The 23,666-nt window shown below is 48.2% G+C and overlaps 5 protein-coding genes across 11 annotated transcripts; 2 read left to right on the plus strand and 3 right to left on the minus strand.

Moving 5' to 3' along the window:
* Nucleotides 1–128: 128 nt before the first annotated feature.
* On the minus strand, nucleotides 129–8,925 carry si:dkey-49n23.1 (semaphorin-3D). Of its 4 annotated transcripts, none has more exons than XM_053868732.1 (18): nucleotides 8,698–8,925; nucleotides 6,328–6,474; nucleotides 4,742–4,896; nucleotides 4,572–4,634; nucleotides 4,386–4,505; nucleotides 3,950–4,040; nucleotides 3,757–3,885; nucleotides 3,278–3,420; nucleotides 3,100–3,214; nucleotides 2,762–2,831; nucleotides 2,539–2,683; nucleotides 2,249–2,471; nucleotides 2,104–2,186; nucleotides 1,967–2,008; nucleotides 1,743–1,900; nucleotides 1,617–1,675; nucleotides 1,344–1,492; nucleotides 129–1,067 (listed from the first exon to the last, which is right to left on the minus strand). In XM_053868732.1, the coding sequence occupies exons 2-18, from the start codon at nucleotides 6,440–6,442 to the stop codon at nucleotides 600–602; spliced, it is 2,328 nt and encodes a 775-aa protein (XP_053724707.1). In that variant the 5' UTR covers nucleotides 6,443–6,474; nucleotides 8,698–8,925; the 3' UTR covers nucleotides 129–599. The 4 variants fall into 4 exon arrangements, with proteins under 4 accessions (XP_053724707.1, XP_053724706.1, XP_053724705.1 ...); XM_053868731.1 differs by having other exon boundaries at nucleotides 1,617–1,678; XM_053868730.1 differs by having other exon boundaries at nucleotides 1,617–1,678; nucleotides 3,100–3,420; nucleotides 3,950–4,037.
* A 292-nt stretch (nucleotides 8,926–9,217) lies between these two features.
* Nucleotides 9,218–13,689, minus strand: ssuh2.1 (ssu-2 homolog, tandem duplicate 1). The gene is made up of 12 exons (XM_053867374.1): nucleotides 13,519–13,689; nucleotides 12,322–12,417; nucleotides 12,175–12,259; nucleotides 11,935–12,064; nucleotides 11,679–11,739; nucleotides 11,488–11,612; nucleotides 11,361–11,423; nucleotides 11,212–11,291; nucleotides 11,050–11,142; nucleotides 10,724–10,829; nucleotides 10,534–10,641; nucleotides 9,218–10,461 (listed from the first exon to the last, which is right to left on the minus strand). Exons 1-12 carry the CDS (start codon nucleotides 13,541–13,543, stop codon nucleotides 10,327–10,329), a joined length of 1,107 nt encoding a protein of 368 aa, XP_053723349.1. The 5' UTR covers nucleotides 13,544–13,689; the 3' UTR covers nucleotides 9,218–10,326.
* On the plus strand, nucleotides 12,924–15,280 carry LOC128760225 (dynein light chain roadblock-type 1-like). 2 transcript variants are annotated; one of them, XM_053867379.1, is made up of 5 exons: nucleotides 12,924–13,133; nucleotides 13,976–14,019; nucleotides 14,651–14,726; nucleotides 14,800–14,967; nucleotides 15,102–15,280. In XM_053867379.1, exons 2-5 carry the CDS (start codon nucleotides 14,017–14,019, stop codon nucleotides 15,143–15,145), a joined length of 291 nt encoding a protein of 96 aa, XP_053723354.1. In that variant the 5' UTR covers nucleotides 12,924–13,133; nucleotides 13,976–14,016; the 3' UTR covers nucleotides 15,146–15,280. The 2 variants fall into 2 exon arrangements, with proteins under 2 accessions (XP_053723354.1, XP_053723356.1); XM_053867381.1 differs by lacking the exon at nucleotides 12,924–13,133 and adding an exon at nucleotides 13,140–13,405 and having other exon boundaries at nucleotides 15,102–15,278.
* A 1,387-nt stretch (nucleotides 15,281–16,667) lies between these two features.
* map1lc3a (microtubule-associated protein 1 light chain 3 alpha) lies at nucleotides 16,668–18,856 on the plus strand. Its single transcript, XM_053867378.1, has 4 exons — nucleotides 16,668–16,842; nucleotides 17,401–17,456; nucleotides 17,531–17,637; nucleotides 17,713–18,856. Exons 1-4 carry the CDS (start codon nucleotides 16,803–16,805, stop codon nucleotides 17,873–17,875), a joined length of 366 nt encoding a protein of 121 aa, XP_053723353.1. The 5' UTR covers nucleotides 16,668–16,802; the 3' UTR covers nucleotides 17,876–18,856.
* A 606-nt stretch (nucleotides 18,857–19,462) lies between these two features.
* On the minus strand, nucleotides 19,463–23,459 carry eif6 (eukaryotic translation initiation factor 6). 3 transcript variants are annotated; one of them, XM_053867377.1, is made up of 7 exons: nucleotides 23,303–23,459; nucleotides 21,025–21,152; nucleotides 20,669–20,754; nucleotides 20,427–20,602; nucleotides 20,184–20,360; nucleotides 19,775–19,959; nucleotides 19,463–19,675 (listed from the first exon to the last, which is right to left on the minus strand). In XM_053867377.1, exons 2-7 carry the CDS (start codon nucleotides 21,129–21,131, stop codon nucleotides 19,666–19,668), a joined length of 741 nt encoding a protein of 246 aa, XP_053723352.1. In that variant the 5' UTR covers nucleotides 21,132–21,152; nucleotides 23,303–23,459; the 3' UTR covers nucleotides 19,463–19,665. The 3 variants fall into 3 exon arrangements, with proteins under 3 accessions (XP_053723352.1, XP_053723351.1, XP_053723350.1); XM_053867376.1 differs by lacking the exon at nucleotides 23,303–23,459 and adding an exon at nucleotides 22,006–22,247; XM_053867375.1 differs by lacking the exon at nucleotides 23,303–23,459 and adding an exon at nucleotides 21,264–21,999.
* Between the last annotated feature and the right edge of the window lie 207 nt (nucleotides 23,460–23,666).

Consider the following 23,666-nt stretch of genomic DNA (forward strand, 5'->3'; position numbering starts at 1 on the left):
ATTTGGTAGTACATCCATACACATCTTCAGCTAACCAGCGCTTAGGCCTGGTCAGGGTTGCGGGGAGTGTTGGAGCCTATCCCAGCTGTCATTGGTCAGAAATACACCCAGGACTTGTACTGGTTTGAATCATATTTATTACTGTTCACTTTAAACACTTCATTATACACATATCGATTTTGATGCTGCAATATGTCAGTTTTTGTAAACCAAACAAGAAACACTGTGAGGATTATATCTTTATTAAACAGAAGTAAAAATATATAATTATTCACATTTTCACGACCAACATATGGGTTAAGAATATTTATACAAGGAGCCAAACTTGTTACTGACACCAAAGAATGAGTTGGCTTGACCACGATCGTGAGTGCTGGGGTTACATTCACTTTTTTTGTCTCACTTGCTCACGTAGCTTGGAGTAACAAGCATATGCTAAACTCATAATGGTGCTAACCTCATTTACAGATTCTGACTAGCGCAACAGCCAGGCGGTTACTAGTGAAAGTGCCCTTTGTAGCGGTCCTCAGCTGTTGCTGATGTGAGCCAACAGGTGTCACTGGAGTAAACAAAATGTCTGACCAGCCAGTTCTGCTGGTTTAAAGGCGACTCTCCGGAGGGTAGTTCCTCCGCACCCGGGCCTTTTTGCTCTCTTGCTTCAACTTCAATGCACGAAGTTTCTGCTGCCGACGTTTTTCTCTGAGCCAGAGCTGCTCACAGTGCCGGTCCAGATCAGCGGTTCCTCCCATCAGCAGGTCTTTGTAGCTACGGACGAGCTGCTGCCGAGGAGGCCACAGGCTACTGTGACCCGGCAAAGGCTGTGGCCGAGCTTCAGTATGGCCCAGGAAGCCCTTCAGCTCAGCCGTCCCGAGAGTACCCTGCTGGTCGTGGTGTCGGTGTGCCCGGAGGAGGAGGTCCGGCACCACGTGGAGACGGTAGCGGGCCAGAATACGGGTGTACGAGTGCTCACGGACGCTGCAGGTGTAAAGACCCGAGTCCTCAGGCTGCAGGCGTAGAACCAGCAACCCTCGGCTGATGTGGAGGTGGCGTCCATCGTCGGTGTGAAACTGTCAGACAGAAAAGCCCAGACTGAAACATGTAAATGAGTGAGTTTAAATAAGTTTGAGTTGCTTTAATAATAAGTTCGAGTTATAGATATATACATTTCATGACTATTTACATTGTAGATTTTCACTGAAGGCATCAAAACTAGGAATGAACACATATGGATAAAAAAATGTGAAAAATATTTAGAGTTAATGAGCATTTTTTCTTTGCTAGATGGATAATATTATTATTATGTTAATCATTTTGCCCCTCATTTCATGAACCAGAACACTCACTGTGAGAATCTCAGGAGCAGTAGTTTGAGCCCCATCATGGCGCTTCACTGCCCAGCTGACGTTCATCTGTGGTAACCTTGACTCACATTCCAGGAAGCTGGAGTTTCCCGCCACGGCGAAAAGTGTCTGGACTGGCACCGAGTCTGACTCTGATCCAACACAAGTTACAACAACACAACACCTGATTAAAACGTATATGAAGTGATTGTTTAAAAAAAAAACTATGATGTTTTTCCGTTTTTCTCAGCAAACATGCTCTCAACAGGTTCTCACCTTCTGTAGCGGGACACTGACTCCATGGGTCGCCATGCTTCACATCCTGCCTGCGGGACCTTCTGAGACACACACATACGGTGAGGTGTCGCTCCTCACTGTTGCCATGGAGACACGCTGGCTTACCTCTTGCTGTTGGGGAAAAGCCTGGAGCAGGTTTGGCCATCCCAGGAGCAGTATGGGTCTTTAGCCAGACAGCAGGAGGCGCAATCAGGCCCATAGCGCTCACACCTCTGCACCTCCAGCTGGACCAGCGCCCCCTCGCCCAACACGTACACTTGTTGCTGTGGTAGAAACAGGTCACAAAAGTGTGGAGACCAGAGGTTCCGTCTCGCTCACGTACGACTCACCTTCTTGGTGGACAGCTCCAGGCCGAGGACAGGGGATGGACTCTGCAGGATAAGAAGAGTCAGTGAGATACCCGACAATATGAAAGTAGAGGTGTAGTCAGCTTGAGTGACCAATGGGGTGAAGGTTTGGGTCAGACCTGGAACACAGTCAGCTCCTCCAGAAGGATCACTTCAGACATATAGTCCTCTCTCATCACTGTCTTCAGTAGCTTCCCGTGATCTGATGAACCAGAACCAGCGTCAACAGGACTAGAACCAGCTCAGACAGACAATCAGGCTCACCTGTCCCCAGGTGCAGAACGTAGTAAGGTCTGCCATCGACCTCCACCTGGTCTACCACCACCCGGGTGAGTCTGTAGGGCACGTTCACCCGGGTCAGGACTGGTCTCCCCTCCAGTGGAACCACAGGCTCCCACATCAGCTGGTGCTGTCGCATGAAACTGACCACATCATCTGGAAAGTCCTTCGTTGACCTGTAGAGGGCATCGTTGGTCGCACTGGGACACTGCGGAGACATGATCTTTGAAGACTCACTGACGCACACACAAACTGTCCTGTCACAGTGGACTCACCGCACCAGGGCGAGGATACGGGACTCGACCCTTGAACTCCACCCAGCGGTGGTCGGGACTCTCACGGTGGGCAAAGGGTCCGTTGAAGGCGGCACGGATGGATGCCATGGAGTAAACACACACAGCTGAACCGATGAAAACGGAACTGCAGAGAAGCAAGTCAGTGTTTGAGCATCTGACCAACACGGGGCAGCTCTCAGGTCCAGTCCAGAGTTGGTGGTACCTGGATGTGCCGAAGACTCCATAGACAATCGGGTTCTGGGGGTCTTTGGTCTCTAGGATGAAAACGTCCACTAGGGGGCGACGAAGAGCAGGAGAGCGTTGTGATTGCACACAGACTTCACACCATTCAGAGACGCCATGGCTTTGACGTTTGGCTCCATAATATCGCACACACACGGGACAACATGTACAATCCGACACCACAGTAACAGAACATTACACACTGGCTGCAGGAAACACATCTGGGCTCAGCCAGGATGACAGAAGAAGACCTCTGCTGTCCAGGAAACAGGAAGCGGAGTCAGAAGTCTGGTGACAGGAAGGCGGACTGAGACTCACCCAGTTGGTCGAAGTGTGTGTCGATGCCGGAGGGGCCGGGAACTGAGCAGACCAGCCGGGCCTTGAGGAAGGTGGTCCAGCGGTTGATCAGACTTCTCTTCCCCCCGACGTCGTTCTGCGAGACCGGAGATGAGAGTGAGACGCCTGAGTCGGAACCGTCCCGACCATAGGGATCTACCTTGCAGACTCGAGCGACCCGACTGAACACACGCTTGTCCCACTGACCCGCCTCCACCGCCGCCTCCCTGAAGAAGAAGTAGACTTTGTCGTCGTCAGGACTGAGAGTGTCCGGCACCGAGAAGGAACCCACAAACTCTGGTTCTGAGGAGAGGTCCAGAAGTGTTTCTTGAGCTATCTTAGAGCAAGGACACTATATATCCCCACCACTTGACGACAAATCAAAATCGACAGTACATAAGCAGTGGTGGCCAAAGTGGGGCCCGGGGGCCACATGAGGCCATTGGACAGACCTGAAATGAAGTGAGTTAGTTTTCCTTCACCAACTAAACTTCAATTTCAACCTCCACAAGTTTTCCACACAGAAAAGACCCTGGTTCTATTTGGAGTTTCCTCACGCGAGAATAGAACATACAACCTACTTGGGAGGCAGTAGCACTAAAAAGGATATTCATTTTCCTCTCTCCATAAGTGTCTCACCATTCAGCCAATTGTGGTCAAATGCCTCTGTGCGGATGTAGTGATGGACGTTTCCCTGGACGGACGTGCGGAACACGGCAGCATTGGCCCCCATGAAGTCGACCGAAGTTCCAGCATACAATTCCCCATCTGTTGGCGAGACCAAACATGAGGATACAACGTGGGTGTGTGTGTGTGTGTCTGTGTGACTCACCAGTTAGCAAGGCAGTAAATGGTTCTGTGGGACTGAAGGGACATTTTCCTCGACCCGACTCCGGAACGTCAAAAATGGAGAAGGTTGTCTGCTGTACGACACACACACTAGTTGTCTGTATTTTAAGATGGATCGGTTTATCTATGTGGATCAATTCTGGGATAGACACCTCAAAGCCAAGACATTTGGCTTAGTAAGTTTTGGCGGTCCTAAAAAGGTTAAGCTTAAATGTAAGGGTTAAAACTTCTAAATAACTATGTTATTATAATCAGGTTTATGTTTGGTTTAGAGACCTGGTTTTGTTTAGCCTTGTGTTTTGGATGTTTAGGTTTAGGGTGAGAGGCTGGAGAAAGCATTATGGCGATGAGAAACCTCACAATGTCCTAACAAGGATACAAATACAAACTTGTGTGGTGTGTACGTGTGTGTGTGGCACCTGTGTGTGGCGCCCGAGCAGCAGGAACCCACACTGTGGGTTAAAGGCTCCAGTTCCACACACGAACACATGCGTCTTGTTGACCGTCTGCAGCAGCCGGACAAAGTTGGCACACTCATTCTGTTGACAAAAACATTTTAGCCGTCATGTCACTCGTCCAAGGACACAATCGAGAAATCGCATCACCTCCGGACTCTTTCCTGCCAAGATGCAAAGTTCCACGTGCTCCCGGGGGGGTGGCCAGTAGATCTGTGGAGTCAGACACATCTTCAAAGTCTGAGCCCCCCCTGCTGCCTCAACATGAGCTGGTGGACACATCTGGACTCATGAGCAAGCCCCAGGACAGAACATCTTACCGAGTGTGCAGGCTGGTCCAGTCGGTCTGAGTCCAGCAGGTAGACATGGTCCTTCCCGCCCACCAACAGCCAGCCGTGGTCCTCGTCCAGCAGCAGGACCTGGAGCCCCGCCTGCACCCCAGGCTCCCAGAACACAGCCGATCCATTTTTCAGTTCTGTTGCAAAAAAGAATCACAGATGAAAACCACCACGCAGAGGCAAAACCCGAACCAGATTCTGAAATGACCAGCATTGTCAGACAGTCAGACCCCAGTGGATGTGACCCTCGAACCTTCTGTGTCGGGGACAAACAAGTGACCAGAAGAAAGAGGCGATGCAGGACCTGAACCAGAGAGCTCATCATGACGAAACCAGTCCTGGTCTTGTGGATCCAGGTCCGATCTTATCTGGGATGAGTCTACAATTTGAGGCGATCAGAAACCAGTTTCGGATTGACAATGTTGTTTGGGGACAGACAGATCTGAAATCGAGGTTCTGTTAAAGTTTATCCACTCAACATCTGGACTAGAGCCAGGTCCTGGGCAGGACATTGTTCAGACAAAAATATGAATGCTGATGACAATGTCTGCATAAGAATCCACACCACCCCTGATCCACCCACACACACACACAATGACTTATTCATGCTTATGATTGGACAGTGTCCAAACTTGTCTGACGCCAGAGAGTGAGATGTGTGTCTGGTCTCTGCCTCTCTGAAGTCATGCCTCGATACAGTATATCAGGTCTTGGAATTTTTCAAGAACTTATTAGACTCAGTTGCAAAATTTGAAGTGCAAAGTTTTCCTGTCACATTAAAATCACAGTATCACACACACGTTTGTGTATCCATCCATCTGTGGACCACTCGTGGCCATAACCCTTTCCTCAGCCTCTCACTCTAAACCTAACTATCCAAACCACACGGCTAAACTTTAGCAGTACTCTGAACCAAACTTACACCATATTATCATAACCCATTTATTTTGAAGCTCTCATCCGCAAATTGAGGCTTAGGGTCCAGCAAAGGGGCCCCACAAACGCCTATGGGCCTAATGAGGGGTGTTTTCCTCAAAATTGGTCCTCACTAGGATAGATATGCTTAAACACACACACACACCTTATTAATGCAAGAATCTATTCATCTAGGACACAATACTTTTTGTTTGTCACTTCCCAGAATTCAACAGTTCACTTCCTGCTCCACTTCCCGTTTCTCTTGTGGATTGTTTACACCCGACCGAGACCTGGTCCACAGTCCTGTCCTGAAGAGCCAAGGGGCCATGTCTCTCTACAAGTGTGTCGGTCCGTCCAGGGGTCCCCCACCGAGCCACCCTGAAGGGCAGGGACCAGACAATCCCGGGCTCAAACTCGAAAGTTATGAGTCCAGGGCCAAGAGAGATCCTAGATGTTTTGCAAGAGGCCATTGTCCCTTAAGAGCATCCACTGATGATCACCATGTTCCACTTGAGTTTTGATCTTCTACTGATCTTCAAAGACCAGGTCCAGCAGACAGTGTGTGTGTCTGCAGCTGAGCTCACTGCCCTGATGATGTTACTAATAGTGTCACTCACCTGAGACTCAAGTTGGATTCACATGTCCCTTACCTGAGTGCGAGATCTGCAGTCGTGGTCCAGTTGTGCCCCAAGTCTGGCTCACAGAGGACCACAGAGGGACCAGAAGCACTATGAGTATCTGGCTTGAGATAAACATGGCTGCCATCAGGAGAAGACCCGATCACATGACCCGAGAGCCTGCAGAGAGACAAGACCGATGAGAAGGAGGGGACCAGACCTGACTCTAGGTCGCAGTTGTGAATGTTTGAAAGGTCTTTTGAAAGTCCTGAGATTCGACTATGTTCACCATGCGTGACAATCTAGTCACAAATGTGGCCCTGAGTCAGGGATGTTATGCTGAGTCACAGGTTCTGTGAGTCAAAAAGATTGTGAGTCCAGGATGCTATGGTGAGTCACAGACGTTGTGAATCAGTGATCCTATACTGAGTCACAAATGTTGTGAATCAGGGATCCTATGCTGAGTCACAGGTATTGTGAGTCTGGGATGCTATGTTGAATCACAGGTGTTGTGAGTCATGGATGCTATACTGAGTCACAGATATTGTGAGTCAGAAATGTTATACTGAGTCACAGATGTTGTGAGTCATGGATCCTATACTGAGTCACAGATGTTGAGTCAGGCATCCTATGCTGAGTCACAGGTGTGGTGAGTCAGAAATGCTAGACTGAGTCACAGATGTTGAGTCAGGGATGCTATGCTGCGTCACAGATGTTGTGAGCCAGTGATCCTATGCTCACAAATGTGGCCCTGAGTCAGGGATGTTATGCTGAGTCACAGGTTTTGTGAGTCAAAAAGATTGTGAGTCAGGGATGCTATGCTGAGTCACAGATGTTGAGAAACAGGGATCCTTTGCTGAGTCACAGGTGTTGTGAGTCAGTGATCCTATGCTGAGTCACAGGTGTTGAGTCGGGGATGCTATGCAGAGTCACAGATACTCTGAGTCAGTGATGCTATGATGAGTCACAGATGTGAGTCACAAATGTTACGAGTCAGAGATGCTACGATGAGTCACAGATGCTGTAAATCGGGGATGCCATGATGAGTCACAGATGTTGTGAGTCACAGATGTTGTGAGTCACAGCTATTATGTTGTGTCGCAGATGTTATGTTGTGTGACATGCTGTGTATGAGTGACAGAAGTGAGGCACGGATGTCGAGATGTCTTGTGGTTAGAGTTAGGAAGCCGATGACATCAAATATGAAACTTGTTGGGACCAGATGTGACTGACATGAGCTTCATGTATCTCTGTGACACTTAAGTAAACCAGAAGTGATGTCCATCTTGCTTGTGTTTCGTCATGTTTCATTGCTTGTCGTCAAGGCAACTGCAAGACGTGCGCCAGAGGTCGTCTCCCGAGAGACATCAGGAAGTATGTGGAAGATTCAGGACAGAGACTCTTTCTAGAAGGTCACACTTGTGGACCCAGTCAGGGTGGTAAGCCCTCAGACTGTGGACCAGAGCCAGGTCCCAGGTGAGGCGCTGGATGATGTGCTGTCACCTGCGGCTCCACTCAGAGACTCACAGGTCAGTGAGTCACAGAAAAAGTGATCAGTTAGACACAAGAGTTACGGAGTCTTGCTGTGGACCAAAAAGCTTGTGACGTTGTGACGGATCAGGCCGTGATGCGTCACCATCCTGGTTCACACACAACACACACATATTTCTAAATTTAATTCATTGTCCTGCAGTAAATCGAATGAAAGCTTCCTCCTGTACCCACACACGAACACACAGGAAGCAGCTGGGGTCAGTAGCCAGTGGAGCAGGAAGTTCAGGACAATGGCGGGGCATTTGTGTCATTTCACGTAAACAAACGCAAAATAAACAAATCTAAAATCTAACCTGGATTATCAAAACATGTTTGTGGATCAGCACCAGTAGAGTCCAGTGACCTCCAACTCTGACTTGACTTCAATTCGACTGTACAATGAATTGTTTACTTGAAAATTAGAAAGTTCCTTTGCAAGCATCACAGAGTTGGTAAGAAAGAAAACTACTGCAGTGTTGTAAAAATGGAAAACTCAGACAAGTTGCTCAGACAAGTTGCCCTTCGAACCATTTTCAAAACAAAAGCGCAAACTAATGGATCGTCAATTCAATGCAAGAGGGGGCGCTGAATCTCGAACGCAGAAGCGAAGAATTCTCAGGCAGCGATGAATTACCTGATGCTCCCGTTAGTCGTTTTCTTTTGCTGCAGTGGGCGCCTGTGAGAGGGTTTCATTTCAAATATGTGAAACGATGAGCTGACACTTGTTTGACGTCAGTATCGCTTGAATTTACAATTCCAGAATGCGGCACTGGCCGAAATTATCTTTAATGAAACATCGATAAAGTCTCACGAGTTTGTCAGGAAAAGTAAGTACAATCATAGACCTAAACACTCCCAGTCAGGACTTACCCGCGAGAGTCCGGTTCGGATCCGTCCAGCTGCTGACCGGGTCTCGGTAGTATTCAACACCGCGGTTTCTTCCCTTAACAGCGGTCCACCCCGGAGCCCTGCTGACGCATTCACGGACAACTTGTAAGGCCGCGGAAAGTGAAGCTCAAACGTTGAGGGTCCGCTTCTTTACTCTCCCTGGACGAGTCTTAAACGTCCTCGAGTCTAGTCACTTCCAAGTGTTGCAGTCATACAAGCGAGCGTCTTACAAACTTCACAATCGTGTTCCTGAGCGCCACCTACCGGAAACAGTGAGCGTTCCATCAGGCTGGCAGCAAGATGACAGCGCCATCAGGTGGCAGTAACAAACACTAATGCATTTATCTGCCTGTCTCTCTCCCGACTGTCTCACACGCGTATGTCTCACAATAGTCTGTCCGATGTCTGTCTCTCGAGCCTGACCGTCTTTCACGCATCAGTCTCACAGTTTTATCCCGTCCGCATTTAAAAAAAAAGAAAAACTCAACAACTTTACGGTAAACGTGGCCTTTTTTAATTGTTTGTGTAGTATGAGTCCCACTTCCAATATAAAACATTGACATAGATATAAAATCAAACATATAGTAATAAAACACATCATTGAAAGAGCAGTTTGTTGGAAACACAGGGAGACACCCAGAGTTTGGATTTCTTTCTTCGGTTATCATAGAATAGCTTGTGGCACCAGAACATTGTCCACAACTCCAGCGTGGGTCTTGCGTCAGTCGGTTCACACCGAAACCGACTAGAATCAGAAATAAACATGGGCGGACGCATGGAAAAAGAACTTTGATCTGAAGCAGCACCAGAGCATCTTTGGTTATCTCAGTTAGCATTCCTGCTGCAATGACCTCAACATACATGCAGTGTACAGTAAATGGAACAGTGAACAAGCCAAGACGACCCAAGTCCACTGTCGGAGCGACGGTTCAACACCGCCTCAGGTTGGGATTTTGGATTGAAATCGGGAAGCAGATCTCAAGTATGAGCATAATCATAAAAGGATTATGAGAATATTGAGACATTAATACTGGATTGTTCAGGTAGTTTAGTCGGACAATAATGCGGATCTCTCAGCCGCCGTGCAGCCGTGGTACGACTGGCCAAGAAATGACTGGCTGTTCGGTGTAAACATGAGACGCAGCTCCCGAGGTCATGAACAAACAAACTGATCTGTCAGATACAATATTTTCATAATGATTAACTGAACTAACTAAACTAACATGTTAGTTTAATACATGTGCATTAAGCTTAATGTGTGACACAAGAACCAGATATGTTAATCGACGACAAATCCTGTATCATTCTCTGGTGACTCACAACACCCCCTTTGCTGATGGACATCTCTGGGTCATGTGATGATGTGAGCGCTCAGACTAGAAAGGCATTTTCTCCATATCTAACATCCTGACAAGTCTCTCAGGCTTTGTGACGGGCTAGTCAAGTTCTGAAAGAGTTCTTGTCCGTGTTTCTGTCGGTCGGATCTTGAACATGTGACGGCCTAAGAACCCTGATGCACTGTTGCCAAGGTCAGAGACAAACACAAGGCGAGAGGATGGACCACAGAAACGAACCAGAGGACAGACAGACATCTGCTGGCCGGGAGCAGAACTACAGGATGGAGCAGGCGGTGGGGTACTTGGCAGCGAAAACCTGGTTCTCCATCCCGTAGACGAAGAAGTTGAACTCCTTTCCATTGTAGAAGTAGAAGGCATGAGTGAGTGGAACCAGCTCGATGGTCTGACGCTGACACACACACAAAGGCATTACTCTGAGGAGGTTGTTTACGTGTGACAGAGGATATGTTCATGCGAGTACCTGCTGCAGGATGCGGCTCGTGGCAGAGAAGCGGTTCAGATGTTCGCTGATCAATTTGTTAGAAACCTGGCAGATCTCTGTGTCGGGGAACCCCTGAATAGGGTAAACCTGCAGGACACCGATTCGCTCAATCACCTGCTTCTCAACACTTGCACTTACTGCCAGTTTCAAAATAAAAGCCTGTTGTTACCAGCTGATTTTCATCTACAAAGAAGGGATCTCCTGTCACTTTCTCAAACTTCTTATCAGGGAAGTCAGGCTGTCGGTCAGGGATGTGATCGCTGATGTTGTTCTTCCTGGACATGCACACACACTTAATCAACACTAAATTAGACAGACACACACTCTCGCACACAGACACACAACAATCAAAACAAACTTTGACTTACTTCTGATGCAATATTACACACATTCACAAGAACAGGCACACACTTGTTCAAACACAAAAATACACACTCTGTCATTGACAGACTCTCCCTCTCTCCCTCCCTCACTCACTCACTCACTCACTCCTACCATGTGACCGTCAGCAGGATATAGTGCAGCAGGTTACAGCTTCCGTTACAAACGCTACACTGTTTGTTTCCATGTCCGTGACAGGAGATGCACCTGAGGGGTCAGATCACACAAAGTGACATCAGCATGGACAGGACACCCGGCCGGTGAGTGAGATCGGACCTCTTGCGTCCGTGGCCGTGGCAGGAGGTACAGCGGTTGTTGTTGGTGCGGCCGTGCCCGTGGCAGAAGGGACAGCGTTTCTAGAAGAGGACCACACTCACCACACACAAGGAACCTTCTGGACACCAGCAGGTGAGAACCCACGTTACCTGTCCGTGCCCATGACAACTGCTGCAGCGGATCCTCCCGCAACCATGACACTTGTGACACACCTGTGAACACAGCAACGCACAATCACGTACAAACTCGGCACACACACCTCTGATCGTAACAAACCTTCACGAAGGACGTGTGCGGCACTCGGACCTTCTCCACCACGTCTTGGTATCGGGCCGGCATCATCACAGGGACATCCCATGGCGGAGGACTTGGTCCACACTGAGGTCCGTCCACTGGTTGACCTTGGAGACCAAACCAACCAGGTCAATTGACTCGCTTGGCTACCGTCAACTGAGCCAGAGACTTGCCATTGTAGGGCTCACACTGCCAGGTGCTGGCCCGGGTCTCAGTGTAGGTCTCCAGGCGGTACTGTGGAGGCAAGAAACTGGTCACCTACACCAGCCACCAGAGGGCAATATCTACTCAACAGAAAATGAGCACCTCAAGTGTGTTGTGATTCTTGCAATGACAACATGAAAACATGATGGTTCTGAAGGCCCAATCACTAAATACAAAACCGTTGATTGTGGGTCTACATGTAGGTCATTGAGGTAGGACTCGTACCCGGTACACGGTGACCGGCTTCAGTTCCTTGAAGGTGAGGTTCCTAGCGGGCTTAGAACTATACTTCCATTTGGACTCCACAAACTTGAGCAGGGCTGCTCGGGCAACATCCTCTGACACGGTGGGAACCCTGAACAAGTCACAACGTGGAAACAGACAAGGATCAACAACAACTTCATCAACTCAAATTTGAACCACTAACAAGATGCCCGCCGATTGTCAGCAGGGGAAGGCCATTACCGCACGTTGGGCACCAGTGTGTTCCGGTTTTGTTCGGGTTGAGGGTTGAACGCTGGTGGAGGCGGGTACAGTGGGTTGTTGCCGTCTGAATGGGGAGGCTACATTAAAACTCGAGAAGTGATGGAGCACCAACTAGCACAGCTATACCTCCTCCTTGGTGACCCTGGTATCCATGTACGTCGTCCAACCAGCCGGCAGGGGGCGCCGACGGTCCCTCTTCTGGAATGTTAGGGTCAAAAGCACCTGAGTAAGTAGATAAATGAAGTTGAAGTGAAGGACAGTCATCACGAGTTTTCAGTTGAAGAAATTCAATGGAAGCGAGGCAGTGATAGGTGAGAAGAGATGGGGGAGATGTGGAAACGGTGGAACAACTAAGGATTTTCGTCCAGAATGTTAGGGTTCCACACAGCATTTGGAGGGTGCTGCAATGAAGCCCACATGTTGTAGAAACATGCACCCACAACTCATCCAGCATCTGTGACAGACTCAACATGACAAGAACTGTATGAACGCAAGTCACTCCAGGTCAGAACAATCCTGCTTCTTCACACAGTACACCAGACTGTCCATTCTGAGCGTAACAGGATGCCATTATATAAGGCGCGTGTGTACAGAAATGTCACCGTAGCAACAAAACAAAGTAGTTGATCTGTAGACAAATACATGCGCACAATGAGAATGAAATGCCACAAACAGGGTGTTTCCTGGGCAGCGAGTGTTTTTTCTCTCTCTCGAGTGGGAGAGAACGTCAGCTTTCCAGCCGAGACTCGGAGTCGAGCTGAACACACCCAGCACCAGAAGATGTCGCAAGTGGACAGACAGACACAAACAGCCTTTGAACGGTCGCTTTTTTGTTCGACGCTTCTTTCATACGACACAGGGAGAACATCCGTCAGAAAATATAAAAGACCCCGCGCTAAACTCACGCGAGGCTCCCGCAACAGACGACAGGAGAAGATGTGAGTTTTTGTTGGTTTAACTACGTGCTGCTAGTGACGCCATCAAAACATTAACAACTCTAGGTGTTTACGACTATCACGCATGAAAGTTTTTATATATTTAGGATCGAACGTTGAAATCCGTGTCTCACATCAAACACCTGGTTTGGTGAACGACGTGTGTTGACGGCTTGAATGGTTTTCACGATCCGTCAATCAGAAGCAGGACTCAGTTCACGGGTTGCAAACGGAACTTCGGCGGTTCTGCAGGACCATCTCGACCGTTCACTGAGGTATTGCCCAATGTCACGCCAACATCGCGACAGTTAAGGGAAGTCGGAGAAACCGTTAACAACTTTTTAACGCGGATTTGGTCCATATTCACAAGCTCTTCTACCGGACTTACCCACACCGCCCAGTTTCTCGTCCATTCCTCCGTCCACTGAAGACTCCGAGTCCACCCACGCCTGGTGACGTCACACATACTTCTTCAAAATAAAGCTTCGAGAAGGAACGGGGGGCCCAACTCTGACTAGGGGCAGAACTGAAGAGAGCAGTTCCTATATGATCTAAATTCTCTTCTCACCTCTGAAGCCAGAGGCTTGAAGGACAGCCAAAGTTCCACTTGTGGAACTACTGAGGCGTAATCAGGGAGTCCCCGGTCCTATACGTCCGGACAGGTCCATTAAACAAGATGTTTCTTTGGACTTTTATTTTGAAAGTGTATTCTAGTTTTCGCTCCAGTCTGGACCTGTGGTGGTACACACAAGCTCAGGGTGACACGAGGACTCTCAAGGGCTCCCTCTAGCGCCCCCTCTGACTTGTTATGAGAAAATCTGATGTCCACACTTGTTCTTCCACAGTGAAAGCACCTCAACACCTGAAGCGCTTCTGGACGACAGTGATGGTGGGTGATGACATCACACTGCTTACATGGAAATTTGAGTTCTCCTGTTCCAAGTTCAGTTTCGCGCTGCCTCCAACTGTCATACAAATTGTGTGGTGGACAAGTGGTGATGAAGGAGTGAATATGATGGCATGATGAAGGCACTATGCCGGAGTGACAAAGAGTGGTGATGAAAGAGTGAATGTGACAGCCTTTATGAAGAGCTGTAATGAGGTGAATTTTACTGAGATGTGAAGGAGTGAATATGATGGGGATGAAGGTGCAATGAAACAGCAATGGTGTGACCATGATAGGTAGTGAACGAGTGAATGACCATGTAACTGAGTGATAACGTGCTAGTGATGGTGTGAATATGAAGGAGAGGAAGGCCCAATGAAAGAGTGATGGTGCATATGTGGATATCACAGTGATGATGGAGGGATGAGTGAAGAAGAATAAAGGAGAGATTATGACAGAGTGGGAAGGGGTGACAAATGGTGGAAGTGAAGGTCCATATACTGTATATATATCACACTTCCCTTGTCCTTCTCCTGAGTCACACCTGGATGTTGGCTCTGTTGATGCCCAACACAAAGTGGTGGTAACCGGATTATGATTCACAATAACTGATGCTAGTGTCCCTCGCTGTCAGGCTGAACTTGAGGAGACCCTGGAGCGACTCAGTAACCAGAAAGGAGTGCAGGGTATCATTATCGTCAACACTGAGGGTAACGAAAACGTGTTGGTTGTTGAACGGACTCCTCTGAGTCACAGTCTGACCTGGTGACTGTCTGCCTACAGGAGTGCCCATCAGGTCCACGCTAGACAACGCCACCACAGTCAAGTATGCGGGACTCATCCATCAGCTGATACGAAAGGCTCGCAGCACCGTCCGGGAGCTGGACTCGCAGAATGACCTCAACTTCCTGCGCGTCCGATCCAGGAAGAACGAGATCATGATCGCATCAGGTGAGCAGAACCATCTGATCTTCTCGGGTGGAGCAGCACCACGACCCAGCAGGACGCCACAAGCATGATTGCTGAGCTTCCATCATTGCAGTGGACAGAGGTTGAGACCTGAATAACTTCCCTACTGGTTTCAGATAAAGAGTACTTCATGATCGTGATCCAGAACTCTTCTGAGTGAGACGACAAGGTTCCGGCCTCAGAGGTCTGCGTGGAGATGCTTCAGACTACAGATGTGTGAAACCACTTCCAGTGTAGCTCACTTTTGTAATGACAAAATAAATGAACGCTGAGGAGAGTCAAACGAGTCACGTGATGTTATTAGACATAACCAGGATTTCCACCACACACAAAAAATAAAAAATCACAGAATGCAGCCAATGTCAAAAGGGCAAAGTTGTGACATTTACCGAATTGGCGACAATAAAAAATGCAGGTTTTTAATCATGTGAAGTAAATCTCTCTCCCATCTGCAGCCGTCCTCATGTGGCCCGTCTTGTCATATGTCCTCCTGGAATGCATGACCTGAGTTCCTCGAGAAACAGATTATGCTGAGTTTTTTTTTCATTTCAGGGTTTTTCTGTGAAAAACACATAAAAAAAACGTAATGCAGTGGAGGGCCGTCAGGGCCAGCAAGGCCTTCTCTGCTGGTCAAACAATCGGAAACCATGAGCATGTTTATATAGTGAATTTCATGTATTCTCCCCAAAATATATTATATACAATATATACAATCATCCTACTCATGTCATAGTATACCCCAGTGTTGTTTTTCCAGATTACAGTTTTCATCCAATCCAGTACAGAATCCAGCTAGTTTGTGTCATTTCTTGCTCTCGGAAGCCTGTGGCTTCAACATATGAGGATATTTATGGGCAAACTAGCTTCAGAGCAATGAAACCACAGATGTTTGGTGACATTCCAGCGTGTATCACACTGTTCTCCACCCCTGCATTTCCCCGTCATCTACACCGGCGAGATAACCAGGCGGAGAAAGTTTGCCACTTCCAATCTGGCGGCCACCGCAGGCTTAGTGCTTGGTGAGTGCAAACATTTGAGATATTTATTTTGTTCACCTTTAACATGTTAATAATGTTTCTTGTGCCGCTGTCGCAAACTGTGGCCGTCTGGAGTCTTTCTGATATGAAAGTGAGACTGTGGAAACTATATATATATATATATATATATATATATATATATATGGTGGGATGTACATGACTGAAGGCCTAGGTGTAAAATGCATGGCCTGACACTGTGTTCAAGTCCACCACCATGATGTGTTATGTGTCATCCTTTTGTTTGGATGTTTACACTTTGTTTTAATACATTTGATCATGTGACATTGAATCTTTCAAAAGGGATCACTTTTCTGAAGGCATGGCGGCTATCATTTAAGCCGTGGCACTCAGCGGAAACACTGCCAACAGTTGCAGCTCCTGGATCCTCCACTCAACTCTGGCTCAGCAGTCAGCTGTGACTCTGGGGTCAACCCCACACACATATCTGTAGTGCTCATAGTGACTCTCGTCTCTCAGGAGTTAAAGCAATCGTGTACAACAACTCTGAACCTCGGTGATGGATGTTTTCATTTGAGTACAAACAGAAATGAATCAGTCTAATAAGCTAAAACAGTGAGTGTCTCACGCGCTGACGGCCACTGTCGGACCGCTGTCCTCACATTGAACCCCTGACACAGATGTCGTCCCTCCTCCCGATGACGTCACCGCCTGAGTGGCTTTGTTTGTCTGCTTTGGTTCGAACCAGCAGACTTCCAGAGACGTCCACCGCAGCAGTTCACCTAGACCCGGTTCGTGTTCCGATTCGACTCCTCGACAGTGATGCCGGCAGACAGACCTTTTAAACAGCGGCGGACCTTCGGTGAGTCCTGGTCCGGTATTGACACGGTGGTGTTGTTGTTTACATCGAGACAGTGTTAGTGTCGGTGCCGAGAAAATAATCTTGACCGAACGCTCGAACCGTGTTGTTAATGTGGGCTAAATACGGGTTCGTTGCCGGGTGTAGATCAGCGGCTAGAAGGAAGTGGGTCAGCGATCCCGTTTTCAGGCCTGGTGTTGGTCCTCTTAGCTTAGCCTGAGTAAGAGTTAGCTGTTGTTAGCTTAGCTGGTGTTTACAACATTTGCTGACACATCGTGCTCGCGGCCGCGCTCGTGATTGACAGTGTAACCTGACCTGGGAATGGGGCTTTCTGTTACGTCACCTGACGTTCACACACATCCGCTAGTTCGATGCCAAGACCCGTTATGGGTCTGAACAGGTTGTTTTCCCTCCTGTGTTTTTAACCCACACTAGACAAGGTTTTCCAACGGTCATCGGCCTGGTCAGCAGCTGGACCTCACTGGATCCGAGTGAAAGTGGTCACATGACTGTCAGGCTCAGGTAAAGACTGGTAACAGATTATTGTTGTTGTTGTTACAGCCGACCGATGCAAAGAAGTCCAGCAGATCCGAGAACAGCATCCGAACAAGATCCCTGTAAGACTAACACACATACACACACACACACACTCACACTCCAAGATATTCTCAAGAAGTTGTGGTGTCCTCAGGTGATAATCGAGAGGTACAAGGGCGAGAAGCAGCTGCCAGTCCTGGACAAAACCAAGTTCCTGGTTCCAGATCACGTCAACATGAGCGAGCTGGTCAAGATCATCCGGTAAGCACCTGCCAGTCACCCTCCTGTCAAACCCACCGGTCCCTCGACTGTGCCTAACCCCGGCCTCATCTGCAGGCGCCGGCTGCAGCTGAACCCGACCCAGGCCTTCTTCCTGCTGGTCAACCAGCACAGCATGGTGTCCGTGTCCTCCTCCATCTCTGAGATCTATGAGCAGGAGCGTGACGAGGACGGCTTCCTCTACATGGTCTACGCCTCTCAGGAGACCTTCGGCTGCTAGGGGGCACCTGAGAACAGGAAGGGAGCTACAGAACTCCAGGCATCATCCCACAGTGAGATCTGGGTCGTGGCGGCGGGATGCGTCGCTAATCTCCTAAAACGTTTCTTCTTAATTCCTCTCCAGACGAGCCCTTATATTTTTGGGGGGGGGGCTGGAGAGTCGGACGACTCACTTAGAAAACTAGTCGGCTCGTCCCCGCCACATCTGTAATTTAAGAACGTGTCTGCGTTTTGATTTCTCATGTTGTTACTCTTTCGATCGCACACTTGTCAGCCTGAACTAGCGAGTCTGACAATCTAACAGTCACTGACCCCTCGTACACTAGCTGCTCGTGCAATATTCCTTCGTCTACACTACAACCTACAAGCTCTCCTCTCTTGAACTCAACATAGCTTTGACTCAACGTGACGCAGCTCAAAGGCTTCCCCCAGAAGGAAACTGAGCTTTAGTGACTGTGCTGCTGCGACTTGCAGTGCAGGTCAAGTCCTGCGAGCACAACATAGCTGCGGAAGCTCCGCCCACATCGACCCGTTAAAACAGTGGAGTTCCAATTTCGGGTCATGACATCACAGCTCATTTTAAACTGTAGACTGACCAATATGCACAACTCGCCAACGAATATTGGTAAAACACACCGAGGACTCGAGGTGGACACCCTGAGGCCAAAACCGTGTGGGCAGCCTGAAGGATTGCCACCTAGTTCTCCCACAGGAAACTGCTCTGTGACTTCTTACATAATTGTTATGTAAACTTTGCTATCGCACTCGACCCAGAGGCTTAAGATACAGATTTCCAGGTGCTGTCATGACCTGGATTTTTATTCTGAAACCCACACAATCTGACCTGACTGTTTTAGACGTGAACTCACCATTCTGCTGCTTTTGCACAATAAATCTGAAAGAGAAATGAAGTTTGGAACTTCCGTTGTGAGTGAATGAACTTGTTTCTGTTGTCATTATAATAAATGTATGTCAACATCCACCATGTCCTGATTCATTGTGTCCCGGCGGCAACTTGTTGACAAGATTCTGAACATTTATGAAACCTCGGTGACTGAGCTTTTGTTTTCACACTGCTGGAGAACCTCGGCCCTCCTGGAGGAGCAGACTAGTATTATTCTCCCGCAGAACCTGCCACTGTTGGGCATGTTAATGCTGATAAAGCATCACAGAGTGGCACGGCTGCTGCTCCACAGGCCCTCAACTGAGGGCATGCAGGCAAGACTGCAGTATCACTCTCCATTGGACAAAGAAAATCCTGCTGAGTAATGTGGGATCGGTAAAGCATGCTCATTTTGGAGTGAAGGCAGGACGACAAGTGTAGCTGGCAAAGGTAAATGCCATGGGAAAGAAATAAAAATCTAAGTAAGACAAGCCAAAGGAAAATCATACTTCAGATTGCAGAAAACAAATTCTGTTGAGTTGCCATTGTCTTTTAGAATTGATGTTGAGTAAGTGTTTCAGTTGACAAGTGGATTACTGGCTACAGGAGACTAAATTCAGTGAGCAACTGTGAGTAAGAGTAGTAACATTTATGTTGGTGAAATTATAGGGTGGTGAGTTCTGCTGAGTAATGGTGACTTAGAGCTCATGGAGTCCCGTTTATTAAAAAGTCTCTGCTCAAGACATACAAACAGAAAAACCAACACCTTCCCTCAAGCATGGAGGTCACAGGTCTTTTGCCAGAAACACCTGGACCAGAGCTGGTTCTGGGCACGAGGCTGAAGTCCAGGAGCCATCAATGTCCGGCCGCCGTGAGCATGCCCGAAACCAGAGGAGAACCCTGTCCGTTCACGATAAACTGCCAGACAGAGTAGAGAGTTCGGAGTCAAGATCTAGTCACATGCCGCACATCAACATAAACAGTGTCTGTGATGATAAAACCACCACTTCGACTTACCTGTCAATCAGAGAGTCCCGCATGCTGGTGGCAATAGCTGACGGTTGTGCTGCGTCGCTGAGTCGGAACACGCTCTCGATGACTGACAGCTCGGTGCTTGTCGTGCTCAGGCCACAGAAGGAGCACCAGTCGTTGACCACCATTCCCCCCCCAATAACCTCGCTACCCTGGTTCACCGTGCCAGCCTGGTACAGAGGGGGCGCGAGTGAGTCTCGAGAAGGAATGGATGAAGCTAACGTAGAATTATCGCGGCCAACAGTTTAATGGAACAGCGCAACTTGTTGATGCTACCTGAATACAATTATAGCACAGCAGCTAAAGCAACAGGAAGTCAGCACAGATGCTTAAGTCGCATTCTTATCTGAAGGTTCTTATGTGAAGGTTGGGCGATGACAGCAGTGTGACTCACCACCAGGGGGACCTGCAGCAGAGAGGACAGCTCATCTTGGTCTTCTATGGTGGTCCTGGGGTGGACAAGACCTCCTTGGTTACTAAAGGTGCAGTAAGACCCGACCAGAACCTGCTCCGCCACCGTCTGTCTGAAAACCTCCACGTTGAGTGTGTCTGCCAGAATCTCCTCTGTTTCCTGGAAGCAGAGTCACTGGGTGAGCATCTTAAGGAGACTGTATTCACACTTCTGAGTGCGCCTCACCCGGTCCAGGTCTGGGTGAACCAGCGCCACGTAGTCGTTGCAGGCCATGACGTTGCCCAGCGCTGACAGTCGCTCCTCCACTCTCTGGATCTTGATGCCATCAGGCAGACAGTTCCGGATGTGCTGCAGCTCCTGGTCTGTGGTGTTGTTGGGCACCAGGAGGCCATGACGGTTACCTGGCAAACATCAACACGGTCACTTCCTGTTCTTAGTCAGCATCAGGTAGGTCTTTTTCTCCTCACCGACAGTCATCCTCCCGATGATTCTGCAGCCGGCGATCGAGGCATGAACCACCGGGATGGTCTCCGACAGCTCCCCTTCAAACACACTTTAAAAAAATTGCATGCCAATTGAAATTTCACCTGTCGATGGTTCAGAGCTGACAGCCATGTAACAGGAGTTTGCTAAACCAGGATGTTGCTCACAGATATCACAGCAACGTAACAGAGCAAGGTAGACAGACAAAAAAAAACAAAACAGAAATCATCAACATGAAGGAAGACAAACATGAGAAGAACAGAGGAGAAGTCTGACAGTCGAAAATGACAGAGACTGTCAGCATCATGGAGGTGGTTGTCAACACCTGCTTCGGACTCACCTGTAGAAGTTCTCGGAGCCGCCAATGGCCACCAGACAATACGAGTTGGTCAGTTTGGCAAAGCAGCCAATCTCATTGTTGTTTTCATAAGAAACTCTGACAGCCATGTTGAAGACAATCAGCAGATCCTGCAGATGAGAAGACTGTGAACTCACACAGATCACCTGCGTCGCTACAATAAACTGTAGTAGCTCTTCATCTCCCATCTGGCCTCTCCACAGAAAGTCCTCCTCCTTCACCTGTCTCATCACACCAGTCCTCATTCTTCCATGCGTTTTTCACAGGTCATCATCTCCTTCTTCAACATTCTTGGTCCAAAATGTCTCTCCTCTCTTTGCCCAAACCATGTGGCCTCCCTAACTTTGTCTCCAAATATCTTAACAAACATGTCCTGCTGATCTCGCCTTTCTCTCACTGACATCCTCAGTATTCTAATCTCAGTCTCCCCACTCTCAAATCTGACATCATAGTGGTGAGCACTGGTGTCACATAAGGTTTCTCTTTCACTCCTACTGCTGCTGCTGCTGCTCTGCCGTCACATTCGTCTTCACCCTACCTGAACCCTTTTTCGCCCCAAATCACCACTGTTCATAACTCAGGTCAGTTGAACACAAACACTTGACCTGTTTTCCCCTCTCTCACACTCCCTTCTTCCCTCCTCACTCACGCGTTCCGTCTTTCACACGCTTTTTTCCAGGTCACAACTCCACTTCTACTAAAATCTCACTCGGCAAAACTGGGTATCACAAATGAGTTAAGTTGTTATAGTACTTTTGAAAAGGCCATTCTTTAGGTAAAGTTTCGTCTCGTGACTTCAGACTTGTTTCAATCCGTTGAAGCTAACATGCTAACTAGCAGCCATCAAACGCCGATCTCGGCTACACAAACGTCACGTCAGGAGGCCAAGAGGAATAACATCACCCTAACTCGCAGAACACGCAGTTTTTTTTCTGGCGAAATGAGAAGATTCAAGACGCAAACCTGAAGTGCGGTGGAACTTGCCCGGACGTAATCAGGCACGTGTGCACTTCCGCTTCAGGGGAACCGGAATGACGTACCCCAACGTCATGACGTCGTTTGAACCGTTTTAGATAAGACCTGAAGGACCAAAAGTCTTAAATGACTAGACTGTTGTGCCGTAGGTACAAGACGTGTATTTGGTCTTATAGAAACAACAGCAGCTCCTGGCTCTCCCCAACAACTCGAAACAAAAACTCTCTCTCTCCTTCTCCCACCCGTCACCACTGAACCCTTGAACAGCATAAACATAAACCCAGAACGTTTATATATATGCATATCGTGTATATATATACATACACATTGTGTATATATATATATATATATATATATATATATATATATATATATATATATATATATATATATATATATATATACGTCGGTGTTTCCCCTGAAGCATGTACATGTTCATGTACACTAGCAGTACACTCCCATGACCTAAGCATCGCTCTTCCGTCCCTAGCCAATCACGTGGTTGTCTCAGTGTTGACGTTTCGTTTGTTTACGCGCGCCCCTCGATGACGTCACGGCAGGGAGAAAGCAGTCTCACTCTGAGGGGACGTTAAGGTCACATGTTTGTTATTTTTTCGCTCCGTTTGTTGACGGAACTTTCTTTCAGATCTTACTTCGTGTAGCGAGTTCTCTTTGATGAACCCATCCCAGAGCTGAGTCACGCTAGTCATTGAAGACTCGGGAATCTTACGTTTTCTTACGTTTATCACCAGAGTGAGACCTCTTGTTACACAGGGGTTTCGTCGTCAGCTGAACGCAACATCTGCCTGGAGACCAGAACCACCGGAGGAACTGCAGGTGGGAGCTGCCGCTTCAGAAACATGACTAGATTGCAAATGGGCGACTTGTCAACCAGGGCCGGAGCTAAGCTAACTGCCAAGTGCCGAACACGGTTCTCATGCTTGTAGACTAGCCTGAAGCTGATGTGGTGCCTGCTTGGAACAGGATCCATTTGAGAATCTGGGCTGATCCTTTGTGCTTCTCAGCTCGAACTGATTTGTCATGGATTTATTTTAACGGCTCATCTCATGAGTTTTGCACTAGTTTCTGACGGAAGGCGATCTACTGTGATCGATCTGAACCCTTGCCTCTCTACTTAAAACCATTCAGCTGGATAGCTCCTTTTAATCATCCTTGTGCTAATGGCTACGTTCAAGACACGTTTGCTCGTATAGAGTAGATGTACTCATGGTCATGTGACTTAGTAAACAACGTCATTGTCACAGATTAGACTGCACTTTCTTACCCGGATGTCTCTTTGTACGCCAGTCTTCCTCACCCTGCTTCTCCTCTGTGTGCCGCAGGTAGATATTGGAAATGGAACCTAAGCAGACTGAAGCCATAAAGGATGACCAGCAACAGCAAGACCAAGACTGCCAGGCCCAGCCTCAGGATGATTCTTTGTCTCTCACAAATGTCACAGAAAAGCAGACATCTGAGACCTTTGCAGATCTGCCCCAGTGCATGCTGGGAAACAGACGAGTGGATGACATGCGCTTCATGATATCCTGCACCAACTGGTACTGACCCGGTCCAATCTGCTCTTCTGTCCAGACCTGGGATTACTGCCAACGGAGGCATTGAGCTGGCCACTGCGCTGTCACTTCTGA

The sequence above is a fragment of the Synchiropus splendidus genome, chromosome 6, assembly GCF_027744825.2.
Source record: "Synchiropus splendidus isolate RoL2022-P1 chromosome 6, RoL_Sspl_1.0, whole genome shotgun sequence".
NCBI classification, from domain to species: Eukaryota; Metazoa; Chordata; class Actinopteri; order Syngnathiformes; family Callionymidae; genus Synchiropus; species Synchiropus splendidus.